The sequence below is a fragment of the Nicotiana tomentosiformis genome, chromosome 9, assembly GCF_000390325.3.
Source record: "Nicotiana tomentosiformis chromosome 9, ASM39032v3, whole genome shotgun sequence".
NCBI lineage: Eukaryota > Viridiplantae > Streptophyta > Magnoliopsida > Solanales > Solanaceae > Nicotiana > Nicotiana tomentosiformis.
In genome coordinates this window covers 53,193,928-53,212,142 of record NC_090820.1, presented here as the reverse complement: position 1 = coordinate 53,212,142, position 18,215 = coordinate 53,193,928, and the positions used below count along the sequence as shown (strand labels likewise).

The window sequence follows — 18,215 nt, the reverse complement described above, 5'->3', positions numbered from 1 at the left end:
AGGTTTGTTACTTATTGAGTATATAGGGTCGGTTGTACTCATACTACACTTTTGCACCTTGCGTGCAGATTTTGGATGTTGATGTTGTTGTGTATGGCGGGAACTAGAATTGAAGATGTACCTGCGTTCCGGTCATACCTGCCTCATGTTCTTGGTAGATTTAGAATTATTAATTTATTCATGTATATTTCAAATATATGATGTATTTATTTTATATCAGTTTTGTAAACTCTAAATCTTAGAAGCTCATGATTTGTACTACCAATCCTTAGAAATTTTGTATAAAAGTTCAGCTATATTATCATTACATCTTATAGTAAACCTCATTTGAATTGGATTATTGTTAAATTGGCTTACATAACGGGTTGGGTTAGGTGCCATCATGACTAGTTGGATTTTGGGTCGTGACAGTCATGTATTCTACGTGATTTATTGTGTTGCTTTAACATGTCAATATGTGCCTTCGTTATAATTTGATGAATTGATTGTCAATGTGAATTTAATTGCGTGGAGTACTCACTATATCATATTTTGTTGAGTGGTTGGTAACATAACGGTTTAAATAAAAGAATTTTTAACATGCTTTATTCTATGTGCCTCTTAATATAGAACTCGTTATCTCACTCGGTGCCTTATTATTCTAAATGGTTATCGCACTTTCACTATAATTGGGTTCTCAAATTATACTCATTACCATGTTAGATGTTTACGTTACTTAAAATCGTTATCATGTTTTACCTTAATAAATTCTATATTTATTTTATTAATTTAATTTATGTTTTATTTTGTTTAAAAATGATACTTTTACTCAATTCTATTGATTTCTAAACTAAACCCATCTTATAATCTGTTTCTTACAAATTGTATATTATTTTACTTTACTTGATTTCTAAAATAAACACATTATTTTATTCGACACCTTACTTTATTCAAGATTGTTATTATATTTTATGGTGTTTAAATATATCTTTTGTTCATCTAAATTAATATTTATCATGGTTGCAAAGTACATGGTAGCACGTGGGCTTTGTTATGCGAAGGTGATTGTTATTGTGGGCACGAGGTGCCATATGTGTAAGATTTGGGAATTGTAATCCATGACTTGTGGTTTGAGAGGTGTGGTGCCTCGGGGTAATTCTTGTTGTAAGTTCATGCGTTGGAAGCGATTTGATTATTTGAGTTGTCATCCGTTTTTTCTTATTTGAGTTCATTTACATATCATCGATGTTCTGATTATGTTGTTTCTTTATTACTTGTTTACTACGTGCTGCCATTTATGTTTCTATTACTCCATTATTGGTTGTAAATTAATAATTTTTTCGTTGTTGGTCCTACATTGATGTTCTCCATTGTTAGCTTATGTATAGCTTGAACAGGTTTCTATATCTAGTAGGTGTCTTGACATGGCCTCGTCACTACTCTACCGAGGTTAGGCTTGATACTTACTAGGTACCGTTGTGGTGTACTCATGCTATGCTTCTGCACATTTTTTGCAAATCCGGGTATTCTAATTGTGTTGTTGAGAGTTGTGTCTATGCGGTGGGAGACTTCAAGGTATACCTGCTTGACGTTCGCAGGTGTCGGAGTCACCATCTTACTTCATTATGCTCCCCCTCCCCCCCAAATACCCAATGTTTTAAGGATTCTATTTTCTTCAAAAATTTAATTTAACTTTTAAAAATTCAAATAAACACAAAGGAACTAATGTGCTGCTTTATGTTTTTACGCAAAAACAACGTTAAAATTTATGTTCCATAATTAAAAAGAAAATACTCTTTTTTGGAGTGTGGGGGTGGGTTGGTGGGGATGGGGAATAGGGTGGAGAAGATTGAAAAAGAGTTCTGGTTTATTCCCATGGAAGGAAAATGAATTCATGAGAAAAATATTTTTCAAAATATTTAAGCTAACCAAACATGAAAAAATTGAGAAAATATTTTCCTTCGCACCAAAAACAACCATAGTGTTTCCTTTTTTAGAAGTTGAATCTGAAAACTGTTTCACCTTGTTATAAAGGAAACATGACTGGAACTATGGAAGAATGATGTTAGTCATGACCTTATAACTTCACCAAGCAAAAGGCAGAATTTATATCAATTAATTGAAAAATCTTTCGGGAAAGAGAGAGACAGAGTGTCCACTTGATAATGAACACTGTTTCAAGACTTCTAATGCATTATCTGCTTAACTAAGGTTGACAGAAAGTTTTACTGTTTTTGGATGGGAACATTCATATTTTCAATCAAAAGAAATTGAAATCATCTAAATGTATTAAGAAATTCTCTAAATATATAATTATAAATCCAATTATTATTTTATATTAACTTAAAGTTGTTTTAGGAACTAATAAATTTCAAATTCGGGATGAATAGACAAATAATATCCAGCAATATAAACGTGGAGAATAGGTCAAGAGTTTCAAATTTGTTTCTATGCTTTAATATGCACTACGACAAGAACTTATGCCCACAGAACTATTATTCTTTGAGTGCAAAAGTTGGTAAAGAAAATAAGATGCCTGCCTCGTGCTATTTTATACAAGCATCTGGGTCGGCAAATGATGTAAGGTCATTCAAGAATTTGCAGTAGTACTTAATTCAATAGATTCAACTTAAAGTTCTTTATTGTATAAAATACTCAATTGCTAAATCATTCAAATAATGTGTCGAAAAGCCATGCATTTATATTTCAGAGGATCAATTTGAAAGAAAGCTTCTTTTCACTAATACGTTCTTTCCCTTTCTGGATCACAATAAAAGGTTTAATTTTACAAAAGCATAGATAGTACCGCATTGATCTAAATTATATTTTCTGGCTATAGGTTTAGTTAATAATCTAATAAAGTAGTACCTTTTTGGGTTTAGATTAAGGTTCAAACTTAAAAAGCTTTCAATAATGACAACCTTGTGTGTTTCTGTGTGAAAACTTACATGGAAAGCTCAAGAACAAAGGAATATTTGGCCTTTAAGCAACCTTTGTTCCAAGCAATTCTAAAACTTTTTCTCTTATGGCTAATTCGAAAGAGTACAATCTTTATTTTTTGTCTTCTGTACCATCCATTAATTTTGAACTTGACCAAATTGATCTTCCTGTTGTTGCTGGAATGGCTGTGACTCATGCAGATCTTGCCCCAAGTCGCCCTAGTACCAATTTAGGTAGCAAAATGGGTGCATTTCTTATGGTCTTGTCAATACTTCTTGGCCTCCTCTGCTTCATTCTCTCCCTCATTGCCGAAGCCACGCGTTCTCAGGTAGGTTTTCTTTTTCGTATTTACCTTATATACACCAACCGTGTAAGAAAATTATTAGGGATGGCAGTGGGGCGGGGCGGGGCGGGTTTGGATTGAACCCACAAAAATTTCAATCCGCCTCACCTAGCACCCGCAAAGACCCGCCCTGCACGGCACTCACATAAGTTTTTTTCTTCTGTTATTTTGTTATTTAACTAAAACAAATAGTAGGTTAAACATTTCATTATTCTTTTAAACGAAGAGCTTATTAGTTACGTTACTCAAACAACTAAGTACTTTATTTTCTTTTTTTCCTTTGTGTTGTGGTCTCAAGAAAAGACCCTATTTGAATTCAGAAACAAAAAATTTTAATTATTGCAATTCAACTGATTCTTAATCAAATGTACTCAAACCTTTTTGTCGTTTTTATTGACCCAGTTGTATTTACAAAGTCAATAACTCTCTTCTTGTTGTTTTTCAGTTGTTTTTTGGTCATTTTTAATTAAAAAATTGGTTGTTAACATTGTCTCCTCTAGTTGCAAAATATATACCAATACTAATATAAGGAAAATAATAAGATGACTCTGTTAGGCCAAGAATTTTTCTATTCAATTGACACAAATTGAAAAAAGAATTGTCAAGTAATTGGGTCTTGCAGAAAATGAGTTAGATAGTCTCGCCAAGTAACATACAAAATAGAGATAAAGAAAAGAGTTTAAATGTTTAATAGACAAACAAAACTGTGTGAAGTGATTTAGCTTAATGTCAAAACGGGGGAAGAGCAAGAAAGGGAGTAGATTGCTTTAATGGTTTCAACCCGCACCGCCCCGCTTGAAATTTTAATAAAAAACAGTCAACTCGCCCCGCACCCGCGTAAGAGCAAACCCACATAAGAGAAAACCCACCCCGCGTAAGAGCAAACCCACATCACCCCGCATAAGAGAAAATCCACCCTGCCTCACATCCGTCCCGCCCCATTGTCATCCCTAAAATTGCATACTATCAATGTGTTTTAACTTATTGTAACATATAGCTTACTTTATGTTCCAAATTACTAAAGTACATTTTATGAATAATTACCTATAGTTATTTGTTTAAGTGACTTGACTTTTGTAAAAAAGTGTATGATACTGTCAATCTGTACAAGTTAAATTATGCTATATAATTTCTCTCAAAAAGAAATACCACAATTTTTGTTGAAAATTGGGAAAGGTTCATGAAAGAAAGCTAAATTTGAGATGAGTAGTCACCAAATCCAAAGAAGTTAATTCTAGGGATAATACATAATTACCAGATAGAGTTATACCAGATGCATCTTCTATTTTGCGAGTACCCCTTATACAATTTTAAAGCACACACCAGTATTTACTTGACACGTGTCAAAACACTAAAAACTTTTAAAAAAAAAAAGAAGGTAATTTTATATCCTTCCCCCAAATTGTCAGCACCTTCCCGTAAACCTCTACCCCAAACCCCATTAACGCTCCCTCACTTTCTCTCTTGTCAGTTGCGGAGGCTGTATCTTCGCTAAAGAGGTTCAAAAAAAAAAAATCATAATTAGTGGGAATTGAAGGTTTAAAACTTAATATATAGAGATAAAAAATAAATCTTGTCTTATATTTATAGTGTAATTTTTTCGCCCCTCTAAATCTGCCCCTGTTGCCAGTCATTCCCAGATTCTTCAGTTAACAAATTAAAATCAAATTATGAAGGAGAAGAAGAATTCCATGGCTATTTTCATTGCTAATTTATTTCATCAGAGAAAAGAAAATTCCAATAAATGTATAAAAAGCTTCTGATTTCATGAATGTTCGGTCATCTCCTAAAATCTGTAACCGAAGAAGACCGATAAAGATTTCGAATCTGAGCTCCGACGACTTTGTCCTTCCTTAACAGCTGGTTTCTTCGGAAAACAAAATCTCAAATTTCTATTAGGCCGTATTGTTTTGGTTGAAGCTTCCTAAGTTTTTTTTTAACCGATGTAGTGGAAATTGTGGCAATCAAAGGGGTGGTGGGTGTGATTTAATGGCTAAATATATATAGTGTAACTTTTTCTTTTGGTTGAAAAAAATTCGGGTGGGTTTGGTGGAGATGGAGGCGGTTAAGTGGTGGAGGAGGGACATGGAAGAAGAGAAGAAAAAAGAAAACTGTGAAAATGATGAGGAACAGTGAAACAAAATAGAAAGAAAAGTAAAAGAAAATTACATTTAGTAAAGAATCTGAAAAAATTAAATTTTTTAATTTTCTTTTTAATCCCCTAACTCTCTTTAAACAAGTGATATACACTCTCCATGTCATGTGGGCTAGAAAGAGGATAATGATATCAGTTCAAAGTTGTTAAGGGGAGTCATAGGACCCCGCAAAATAAAATGGTGCATCTAGTAAAGTGAGACAATCTAAATGGAATAATTATGTATTATTCCTTAATTTTAGTTGAAAACATCTTTTATCTTAGAACAGTGAATGGTTGCATATTGGAATTGAACAATACTTATGTTTAATGGAAATTGCAGGTGATATTGAGTGGGAAAGGAGGAGGGACAAATGAATGCACATATAGTGGTAGTGGGAAAACACCTCTACTGTGTGCTTCTGCTGCATTTTTGGCTCTGGCTATTGCCATGGTGATTGAGCACACATACTTGTTGATTGTTGTGAGCAAAGCAACTCCTCCTCATATACTTTATTGGGATCCTCATTCTGAATCTCTCAACACTCTTGTTTGGCAAGCTGGCTTCTTCTTTGTTTCCACATGGTATGTATATATAATGTCACCTTTCTTTTCTAATCATCTCAAAATGATGTTAAAATAAAACTTGAGATACGAAAATATTAGGGGTGTCAAATAGGCGGGTTGGAACGATTTTGGACGGGTCAAAATGGGTTGAGTCAATTAATGGACAGGTCATTGACAAGTCCAAAAATTACTTGGGCTGAGATGGACTCGGTAAAGATGTACTAAAATTTAAATCATCGCCAAACCCGTCCAACTCTTACCAAACTTTAATTAATATGTGTTATTTTCGTATGAATTATATAATTACTAAACAAGACTTTTTTTTCTTTTGTTATGGACATACGTAACATATCAAATAAAAAAAAATCTAAAATATTTTGGCAGAGTTACTCATGGAAGAAGAATTAACTCAAATAGCCGCTCACCCAACCACTTAAACTAAAACTAGTCAGTGGATGTGTAATATATGCATAATTTATATATTATATGTGTATATTTAATGTAGAAAAAAGTAAACAACGAATGTGGCTGGCTATTTGTATAAAAATTCCAACTTTAAATTGGTTGAGATAGATTGTATGAAAATGGGATGAGTTCAATAAAGGATAATCTACGCGATATGCCCATTGAAAATATCAGTTAACACCATATACAATTAAAAAAATTATTTTACCTTGTATACCTACTTTATAAATTTATTTTACCATGTATACCTACTTTATAACTTTATTTTATCGTATATACCTATTGTATTCCAAAATAGAATATTGTGGTATGTTTAGTTTGGATATTGTATTCCAAATTAGAATATTGTAGCATGTTTACTTTGAATATTGTATTCCAAATTAGAATGGTATAGCATGAAATATTTTTGGGATATCTGACGTAATTTCAAAACTTAGGTATATCATGAAAGTGAGTTTTATAAATAGGTATATGAGGTAATTTTCCCTTCAATAAATAGGCAGGTCAATAACCAGCCCAACCTTTGGGTAGGTCATTTGGGCTTGGGCCAAATTTAACCGCCCTAGAGAAAATGTTAGAAGCTGTATCACTAAAGACAGTAGGTTTTGAGATTAATCGTGGAGGAGGAGGTAACTTATGTAGGTAAAAGTGTAACAGTTTGATAGCAGAACTCTGAAGTATAAAAAATTTGAAGAGTTAAAGATCATATTTTGGAAAGAATGTAGGGCAACCCCATAAATCCTCACCTGGCCAAAGGTATATTTCGGTCATGGGTGGATCGACCTTTTTGACCGTAATTTGCACTTGCTGTGAACAAAGAAAATATTGCAGTGATACCTCACATTCGTTGGCTTAAAATATACGATCCACCTCTGGTTTCAATCTTATTTTTCCATTTTGCAAATATATATCCTAGCATACTATAATATAATATCATGTTGGACAAATCAAGCTTTTTATACTTCATTAATGTGTGTAGTATTTCAATCTTATAACAGGGTTTCTTTTGCTGTTGCGGAGATATTGTTACTAATAGGGCTAAGTGTAGAGTCTGGACATCTAAAAAATTGGGAAATAGCAAAGGAAAGTTGTTTAGTAGTTGGACAAGGATTATTCTCAGCTGCTGGAGTGTTTGGTCTACTGACAGTTTTCTTGGCGGCTGGTTTATACATGATAGCACTACGAGCGCAAAGACTATTGCTTGATCAAGAAAGTATAAGTCGTCAAGTCCTAGAAACCACTATGTTTTTTGCATCTCCACCAACATCTCCTCGAACAATCATTAGACCTGTTCCTAATGAAAATCCTATTTCAACAACAGCTCAGAGTAATGAACATACTACTTCATTAGCACAGTACCTATCTGACTTTGACAAGTATTTATACTTGGTTTGAAGAAGCACAAGACTTCTGAATTTCTCGATCCTAAAAATGCATAGAAAAATATCTTGTATGTTTTTACTGTTTTCCTACAAGATTGATTTGTATATAAGTTTTACCAACCCCCTTTTTTGTTTATAGACATGGCTATTTCTAAGTGTAATTACTACACATTCTCATATCAAAAGAATTTTATGTTGGGATCTCTAAAACAACTTATTGTAAAATATGGCCAACGCTGGTTACAAGTTTTTTGGGGTTTAATAAATATTAAATTAAATTTACTAAATTCCTATTGGCTACCTGGGGAAGTTAATTTTGATTAAAACTCCCTACTCCCCACTCTAATGAAAAGTGAGATTATGCGTTAAAACTACCGGTCCTCTTTCTCTGTCTTTAAAAAGGTAAAGAATAATATATTCTATCGTTGTTGTTCTGAAAGAAAGCAGAAAGAAAAGAGAGAGAAAGAACTTTCTTAATCACAAGTAAAGGTCATACAATTCCTCTGCGAATCATCAATGGAATCGGGTATGTTTCTTGATTTATGCTTTTTATGTGAAAATCATATAGTTCCACGGTTCTAAATAATTGATAGGATTTTCCATAGATTGCTTATGAACCACAATCTAGAATATAAAAAATCCTTACATGTGGTATCAAGAGCACAGGTTTAAGAACTAATGATTTTCCGTTAAAATTAATGTTTCCTCAATTTTGTCAACCCTAATTATGTATTTAAGGAATTTCACAATTACTGTCAATAGTAATAGCGAAGCATATGTAAATTGATTTTATGCGTTGATGACCAATAGTATATTTGATTATCATCTGATTTCATGATCATGTTGGCGTAGTGGATTCGGCAAGTGTAAGTGTGAGCACCTAATTTTTACCATACTTGTGATTTTTCAACACTTTTTAGTATGTAAATAATTTTAAGTTTAATCTACATATTTTAACATTAACTTCAGTTTTAGTAGGTTTTATTTAAGAAAATTAAAAATCACAAAAATTATATGTTCTTGATTTTAAAATATTTAGCTAGTATTTTTATTTTACACTCGTAAAAAAAATATATTAATTAAAACAAGAGTCAATGAGTCATTTCCATGTGGCAAGATTCTTCCTTATCTTTTGTAACCAACTCACATGCTCTCTCAAAAATGCACATGCCCATACACACTCTTTTTCTTGGCCACCAATTAATCCCTATACCTAGACCTATATATTTCCCACTCACCCAACACACAAAAGGGGGATAGATCTGAAAAAGGGAGAAGATAGAGAGAGCACCCCCCAAATAGGGATAGCGGCGGACTCTCTGAGGAAAATTTCATCTCCATCGTTACTCTCTTTCAGAAGAGAGAACGAGCGGCAGCGGCATACCATTTCTATCTTTGAACAACACTCCGAAGACCCCCCCCCCCAACTCCAATTCCAAAACCGACCAGCAGCAACTCTTCACCAAAACCCTACCTTCCTCACGTCATTTTTGTCACCAAAACAGACCCTTTTACTCCAGCCCAAAAACCAGTCCAGGAACGTAACAAAACCTCCATTAAAACAGTCTGAAAATCAGCTTCTTACATCACTTAAAGAGTTGCAGTTTAAGCTCCATTTCAGTCGTGTAAAATCACCGGAGTTTAGTGAGTTTCCTGAGTTGGCTTCGAGTTTCCGGCGATTTGGTCGAGTTTCTGTTGAGGTCTTGTACGCAGTTTTGTTGGTATTTGAGCTTCAAAGTTTGTCAAGGAATCGAAGCTCAGATGCATTTATAAAAGGTTCTTTTTGTTCTTATCTCATCTTATTATAATAGCTTGATGAATGTTGTTGATGGAGCCCATCTTCTCTGTTAGCATGCTTTCACGTGTGATTTTATCTTGTTTGTCAATTGTTTTGGTGTTATTGGATCATTGATGTTGAGTTGTTAAAAGGGATTGATCAGATTTCTATGGCTAGCCACTAAAGTAGATCTTATGTAAATGTGCTTATCGATATTATTACAAGTTTGTACGTGGCTAAAATTACTGCTTAACTACAACCACACAACAATTTGATATGCTTTCGTAGTTCTAGTTGTCATACCGTATCATATCATTCTTACTATAACAAATTAGATATACATTTGCAGATTTGTTATCTTCTCCCTTATAAATTCAAGTGCGTGAGAGACAGAAGTGCATAAACATGTTGCATAAAATGCATTTTTTAATTAGGAAGTCCAAAAGTGGAAAACAAAATGGGCTAACTTGATAATAACTTCATTTCCCATTGGCTTATATTTTACAGATGACTTTGCTTGGTTGTTCTTTAGGTTGATTGATCTTTTGCAGATAAATTTTTGTTAATTCTACTAGTTAGAATGTGTGTGAGGGAAGAGGAAGAACATCGTGGTTTTGCTTTAGGCGCATAAATAAATCATCGTGATTATGGGTATGGTTCCCGTGGCATAGTCATAATACGTAATCCCCAATTCGAGTGTGCGTTTCATGTGACTCGACCACAACTTCAAATAATAATAAAAATAAACATGTCGTAAATCGTGGGTGCATTTCATGTGGCACAGTTTGCAACGTGTACCAAAATAGTGAGTGCACGACATCGTGACTTGTTCAAACAAATTTCATAAATATTAAAAGCGGTTTAGAAGATAAAAATGCACACTAGGTTTTAAAACATGTATTAAATCAAATAATTAGGCCAATTATTAATAGTTGAGCGACCGTGCTAAAACCACGGAACTCGGGAGTGCCTCACACCTTTTCCCGAGTTAACAGAATTTCTTACCCGGTCTTCTGTGTTCGCGGACCATAAATAGAGTTAAATTTTCTCGATTTGGGATTTTAAAATAAACTGGTGACTTGGGACACCATAAATTATTCCAAGTGGCGAATCTGAAATAAATAAATAATCTCATTTCGATTAATGTCACTTTAATTGGAAAAACTCCCTTATCCCCCTCGGGAAAAAGGAGGTGTGACAGCTCTGGCGACTCTGCTGGGGAACGAACCCAGAATCTCTGGTTCAGGGTTCAAAATTCGAGCTTAGAATAACTGTTATACTTGGTTTTTGTCTATTATCTGATTTTTATGTGTTTGACCCTAATGTGCTAAATGCCATTTTTTACCGCTTTAATATTGTTTGAACTGTATATAAACTGCTACGAAACCCTCCTTCTCTTTGAGTCTTCTAAATCTTCTGGGGAGCGAGCGCTTCGCGTGGCTTCTTTTCTGTTAGAGTCATATCCTAATTTTAGAACGAGGTTCGGACAAGTTGCAAAGCCGGTGAAGCTTCTGTATTCCCGGTACGCTGCCCCCCCTCCCCGGGCTCGAGTTTTCCGCTCGGGTAAGCCAGGTCTAGAACAATACACCCAAGATTTAAAACTTAGAATAGCACAGCCTCATGCCGGATCCCTAGTAGGTACGTTTGCTTGCATCACGTGCATTTGACTTAAGGGACTCAACATAGGGGTTGGGTCCGTCTAGGATAGGTGCACCCGAAAATCAAAAGACCATCCTAATGCATTCTTTACGTGCTACTTGTGCATTAATTTGCTTGGCTTGTATGTTGACCGGCTTCTAGAGTAAGGAAAGAAAATTAAGAAAAAAGGGAAAAGAAAAACCAAGAGTGAGGTAGGATAGAAAAATGCCCGATTTTGATAATCCTGATATTCAAAAATCCCGTTACTCTGCCAAAATTTCAAAAAAAAAAAAAGGAGAATCATTTCAAAACAAATCATATTTTTCTGTGCATCAAAATTGACCGAACTACGCGGGTTTGATTCTCACCGGATGTGAGATACGTAGGCAACCCTCATCGGGTCCGGCCCCGTTTTTGCAAAAATAACCAAAAAATGCATCTTTTTGTCATAAATAAATTTAGGGGATGCCATTTTCTGTCCAAATATCCAGAAGCGTCCCGACGGGACGCCGAAAGGCTTGTTTTGCAAAAATAGTCACATATGGCTCTTTTCCTAATTCTGACCACTTAGCAAGCACAGTTTTAAAATCTTCATTTCTGAAGGGCTAAAGGGACGTATTTGCAAAGGTGGCCTTGAGTTATTTGAATTTTATTTTGCACAAATAATCTTTCTTTTGGGGTCAAAAATAAAAAAAACATATATAAAAAAAAGTCACTTGTTTTTCACCAGTCCCCTTAAATAAAAATGTGCAGGATGAGCATTGTTGAGAATATACCTTTTCGAGTCATAGACGAGATTCCTCTAGGACTCCATATGTGGTGGAACGACCTGGGGGAGGTCAGCAAGCGTTCTATGACAAAGGCTTTAGGTGGGCTCACTGGTCTTCTGGAGATAAACTAAGGGTTGATATAATCGAAGCTTTGATACCGTTTTGGGACCCGACACACAATGTTTTCTACTTCTCTGATTTCGAGTTGACCCCTACACTAGAGGAGATAGCAGGTTATGTTGGTTTCGAAGGGAAGCTAAGGCATCAATATCCAGTAGCACCAAGAACTGTAACCCTTCATAAGTTTTTGGACCTCTTGAGTATTAGCCGGCAGGTTAAAGATAAAAATTTAGCCGAAGGATTCTGCACATTCTGTTTCTTATACAGCCGATATGGGGACCCCCACGGATTTGAGGCTCCGGACACTGGTTTGAATGATCATGGAAATAAAGACAAATGGGAAGCACGCAGGGGTTTGGCCTTTGTGGTGGCATTTTTAGGCACTCTGATATGCCCAAGGAGTGACATACATATAGAATTGGGGCTCGCAGGAGTGGCCGACTTTATGGTCAAAAAGGCCAATGGCACTATCATACCGATGATTCTCGTAGAAATTTACCGAGCTTTAACCGTTTGTCGAGACGGGACAAAGTTTTTTTAGGGTTGCAACTTGCTTTTACAAATATGGTTGGTAGAACATCTTTGTCATCGCCCAGGTTAAATGAATTATGGTCTGACCGAACTCAATTGCATCAAAGAATATGAAAACCGAGTAAACGGTCATGAGTTGCCAAAAGATACTGAGGCATGGTTCGCGTATTTGGGTTCTTTAAACTCAAATCGAATTGAGTGGACTTTCGGTTGGCTCCCGGTCGATGAAGTTATTTGCATGTCCGCCAGAGTATGCTTTCTTTTATTAATAGGTCTTCGGAGTATTCAGCCATATGCCCCGCATCGGGTCCTATGCCAATTGGGCAGATACCAAACAGTCCCCTATGACGAAGATTTGAGTCCACAGGTTATTGAACTATGCCCAAAAGCCACATTTCCAGAAGAAAGGGTTCGCCAGATTTGGCACCAATGTAGGTTCCTGGAACCGAGATTTGTCCATGGGTGAAGTAGGATCCAACTACGCCACATGGTATGCTAAAAGAAGTCGGGTCGATCAAGAGCCAGAACAACCCGCCAAAAGGCCCCATGTCCAGCAATTCACTGATGGAGCACGAGAGCAATGGGTTTGGTTAGCTAAAGAAAAGGAATACCGGACTACTATAAACAAACTAGAAGAACAAATTGAAAAAATCAAATTTGATAGTAGTTTGCAGGCAGCCGAAGATGAAGGGGAAAAGAAGAGGTTGACTAGGGAAAATGAAGCCCTTCGAGCCCAAATCTAGAGAATGAAAATAGCCGCCGAGACACCGGTAAGAAGTGAGAGAGATGAGAAAATTATAACCAACCTAAGGCGAAAAGTGCATGATTATGGTTTTGATTTGACAAAAGCCGAAAGGGACTTGTTAAATGCTCAAGCAAAGTTGACCAAAAGTGCGGAAGAACATGCTAGATTAGCCCACCAGTTGAAGCAGAAATATGACAAAGAAGTAGCAATTTTACAGAAAAAGCTGGTTGCCCTGGAAAATGAAATGGTCAAGCAAATAAAGGATTTCAAGACAGAAAGAGAGCATTGCTATGCATTGATTTACCAACTACAAGAAAGCATGCAACAGTTATAAGACCAAAATAACATAGATACACAAGTGTTAGAGGCTCGGGCCCAGCAGATTGGACGTTTGCTTCAAGAAAAGGGTGTCATCAGAATGAGGATTAAAGAGATATCTGATTATGTTGTAATGAAATTCCATGAATGTGAAGACATGACCAAGTCTATGCTTTTTGCTTCTGTAATGACATTCGTTCGACAGGTGATGGTTGACCTAGACCACCTTCAAGAAGATATTGCCCGTAGGCCCATGCGGAGACCGGTTGATGCCCCGCAAGCCCCCGGAGTACTAGTGGAGGCTCTTATGTATTTTTGATTTTTTTAGTTAGTTTTTGAGTCTGTATTTTACTTTCCTCGAGTTTTGTTCATCCTTGTCAAGGCTGCTTATTGCTTTATTTCGAGTTTGTAGATTTTTCTTTTGTAGTCATCACTACTTTTAAGTCCTTGTAATAGAAAATCCAAAAGGATGTCTTTTATTAATGAAATATTGAAAAAAATCATTTCGCATTTATTTCCCTGAACTACGTAATGATCTGATTCATGTGGCGTCATGATACGTAGGCAATCCCCATAGGATTCGATCATAGTCTTAAAAGAAAATAGAGAAAAGAAAACAAACCAAAAGAAAAAGAAAGAGGAAGAGAAAAAATGAGGGAAGAAAGAAAAGAGGGGCCAAACAAAAGAAAAAAGAGAATGAGAATTAAAAGAGCGAAACACAGCAAAAGGAGAGAGGAAAAAATCAGGATTCGAAATTTGGGAAAAGAGACGGGATGAAGCACATAAGTCGTCGCAAAGCATTTAGAAACGTTTAACTGCTTAGGTGCATTGCATCCCCAATATGTGATTTCCTATCTGTTAAATGCTTCAAAACTGACCAAGTTATTGTGTGTGCATAGAGACAGGTTCTGTTTAGGTGGTTAGTTTGTTGGCATCCTGGCAAGTCACCCCTATAATACCAGATCAAAGCGCAAGGCAGTCATGACTAGCAAAGAGTCGGACACGGGTGTTGTTGACCCGTCGAGGGAGATTGTAGAATCAGAGTCTGAATTGAAAGAGGAGGTCCACAGGTTGAAGCATCAAATGGCTGAAATGTATCAAGCCTGGATCAGGGGGCATCCTCCACTTTCATTTCCCGCTAACTACACCGAAAATCCTATTTTTATCCCACCACTGGCACAAGCCCAGAATCCCACTACCGTTGATCTTTCCCCTCAGCATGCAGCAGGTTTTACCCCTTTCCACCACTACCCTGGCACCTCGTCCCAAACTTTCCATGCTCCACCAGCCAAAACAACCGCATACCCGGCTCCGACATCTGCTCCTATTTTCGTAGCCCCTCCGCGAGCTACCCTCCACCGATCTTCTAGTGAACCCGCGTTCCAAGCTCTAGATACCCAATATTATGCTCCGGAACCAACTTTCAAAGTCACGGATCCTTATTCCTACACCCCTCACTTTGAACCTCCTGTTGAAACTGAGAAACCATCCCGGAACGTGGAGCAGGATGAGATATTCAGGAAAGTGAAGAGTCTAGAACAATCTTTGAAGAACATGCAATGGATAGGAAGCCAAGTAAGTGTGGCTTACAAGGATTTATGCTTATTCCCTGATGTCTAACTACCCGCTGGGTTCAAGATGCCCAAGTTTGACCTGTACGAGGGACATGGAGATCTCGTGGCCCATTTGAGAGGCTTTTGTAGCAAGATGAGAGGCGCCAGTGGGAAAGATGAATTATTAATGGCGTATTTCAGTCAGAGTCTGAGTGGGGCGGCTTTGGAATGGTACACCCGCCAAGACGCTAGCAGGTGGTACACATGAGACGACTTGGCTCAGGCCTTTGCTCGGCACTTTCAGTACAATATAGACATTATCCCGGATCACCTATCTTTGACCAAGGTAGAGAAGAAGCCCAGTGAGAGCTTTAGGGAATATGGTTTTAGATGGAGAGAACAAGCTGCACGGGTCAATCCTCCAATGGAAGAAGATGAGATGGTCGAGTACTTTCTTCAAGCCTTAGAACCTACTTATTTTGGCCATTTGATCTCATCCATAGGTAAGTCCTTCAATGATGTGGTGAATATGGGAGGAATGGTGGAAGAGGGACTCAAGTCAAGTAAGATCATGAGCTACTCCGCCATAAAAGCAACCACACAAGCAATTCAAAGTGGCACCGGAAGCCTGTTAGGCAAAAAGAAGAAAGATGATGTCGCTATGTTTGTCTATGGATCAGGGCGTGGCCCAAGGGGTTCGCCTCACCAGTACACCCAAACTCGACCCCAACCTCTAGCCTACACCCAAGCTCCATATAATCCATCCCAATATTATTTTCCACCACAAGACCCTCAATATTCAGTCAGACCACCCCAATACCATGCTCACCATGCATAGTCATATGCGCAACCCCCTCCTTACCCGCAATGGCATGCTCCAACTCCACAAAATCCTTATCCACCCCCACAACCATACCGAAACCCTACTGGTCCAAGCTTTCGATCGAGGCCGGATTATAGAAAAGAGAGGCAGCAGCGGAAAGAAACCTTCACCCCTCTTGGAGAGCCGTATACCAGTTTGTTTCAAAGGTTGAGGCAGTTGGACGTTTTGAGGCCGATTGAGCCAAAGACACCAAATCCACCTCCAAGGAACCTTGATTATTCCCTCAGATGCGCATATTGTTCTGATGCCCCAGGGCACGACACAGAAAATTGTTGGATTTTGAAGAGGGCGATCCAAGAGCTTATTGATACAAATCAAATTGTGGTCCAAAGCCCGAAGGCGCCAAACATCAACCAAAATCCTTTGCCGGCTCATGTAGAGACACATATGATTGAGATAGTTCATAAGGATGGGGAGACCAAGAATCCTTCCAAGTCTGTCATGATGATCCGGGCTAGCGAAAGTAATCCATTTAAATCTCTAGATTTTGCAAAAGCAATGCCCTTGACAGTTGAAGGGGTGTCGGAGAAGCTAAGCACGCTCAACGTGAAGCCATCTATATTGGTTGTGAAAGGGCCTCCGATTGATGTTTAAGAGAACCAGGAAAAGCAAAAAGTGATTGTACCAGGGGTCCCGGGCAAGCCTGTCATAATCGTGGAAGAAGCTCGTATTACCCCCGTTATTATTAAGCCAGTGACCTAGTTACCAATGGTTGACACAAAGGTCGTCCCGTGAAATTACAAATAGGTGATAGTAACATATAAAGGGAAAGAAGTAGAGGAAGAAGTCAATGAAACCGGAGGACTGACTCGTTCTGGGAGATGTTTTGCCCCAGAAGAACTGAGGAAACCCAAGCCATTCAAGGATGGCCACATCCCAGTAAAAAAGCCAGTCACCGAAGAAGAGGCTGAAGAATTCCTGAAAAAGATGAAAATGCAAGACTATTCCATTGTAGAACAGTTGAGGAAAACACCAGCTCAGATCTCTCTTTTGTCTTTGCTTATGCATTCAGATGAACACCTCAAAGCCCTGATGAAGATTTTGAACAAGGCTCATGTTCCTGATAAGATCATGGTGAACCACTTGGAAAAGAATGCTAACAAGGTTTTCGAAGCAAACAGGATCACTTTCTCAGATGATGAACTCCCTGTAGAGGGTACAGAACACAATCGAGCTCTTTATCTCACAGTGAAGTGCGAGGATTCTGCTGTCTCAAGGGTACTGGTGGATAACTGTTCTAGTGTAATTATTTGTCCTCTGTCCACTTTGCAAAAGTTGAAGATTGGCACTGAAAGGATCCACATTAATAATGTATGCGTTCGAGGCTTCGATGGAGGAGGGAAAGATTATGTCGGTGATATAATGCTCAAATTGTCAATAGGGCCAGTTGAGTTCACTATGGAGTTCTAAGTGCTAGATGTGGCTGTCTCCTATAACTTGTTGTTGGGCAGGCCCTGGATACATGCTGCCAAGGCAATCCCATCTTTTCTGCATCAAATGGTAAAGTTCGAATGGGATAGGCAGGAAATAGTTGTGCACGGTGATGAGAACTTATGTGCTTACAATGACACAATTGTTCCATTTATTGAAGTTGAAGATGATAAAGGGCCTTGGGTGTACCAAACGTTTGAAACAGTGTATGTCGAGAAGATTCCTGAAGGAGAATGCATTCCAGGTCCAAAGCTACCCTCCGCGTCCGTCATGGTAGCAAATAAAATGTTGAAGAATGGTTTTGTGCCGGGCTAAGGCCTAGGTTCGTCTCTGTAGGGTATTGCACATCCGGTGTGTCCACGTGAAAGTTTCGGTACATTTGGTTTGGGATTCACACTCACAGGGAAGGACATGAAAAAGGCTAAAATTTTGAAAAGAAAGGCATGGTCACTTCATAAGCCTGTTCCACATATCTCCAAGTCTTTTTTCAAGCCAGGGGTTGCAAAACGCCCAATATCAGCGGTCCCAAAACCTGTGGTAAAATTTGATGAAGAGCTGATCAAGAGGTTCCAGAGTTTGTTTGATGAGGTTAACATGGTGGAAATCGGGGAAGGTTCCAGTAATGCCGATGTGCAGCTC

General features: G+C 37.6%; 2 protein-coding genes across 2 annotated transcripts; both read left to right on the top strand.

Annotated features, from left to right (window-relative positions):
- The first annotated feature begins 2,921 nt into the window (after positions 1 to 2,921).
- LOC104103800 (uncharacterized) lies at positions 2,922 to 8,035 on the top strand. Its single transcript, XM_009611735.4, has 3 exons — positions 2,922 to 3,247; positions 5,740 to 5,981; positions 7,427 to 8,035. The coding sequence occupies exons 1-3, from the start codon at positions 3,005 to 3,007 to the stop codon at positions 7,821 to 7,823; spliced, it is 882 nt and encodes a 293-aa protein (XP_009610030.1). The 5' UTR covers positions 2,922 to 3,004; the 3' UTR covers positions 7,824 to 8,035.
- A 6,655-nt stretch (positions 8,036 to 14,690) lies between these two features.
- LOC108948172 (uncharacterized) lies at positions 14,691 to 17,555 on the top strand. Its single transcript, XM_070184887.1, has 4 exons — positions 14,691 to 14,937; positions 15,577 to 15,957; positions 16,399 to 16,733; positions 16,893 to 17,555. Exons 1-4 carry the CDS (start codon positions 14,691 to 14,693, stop codon positions 17,553 to 17,555), a joined length of 1,626 nt encoding a protein of 541 aa, XP_070040988.1.
- The last annotated feature ends 660 nt before the right edge of the window (positions 17,556 to 18,215 follow it).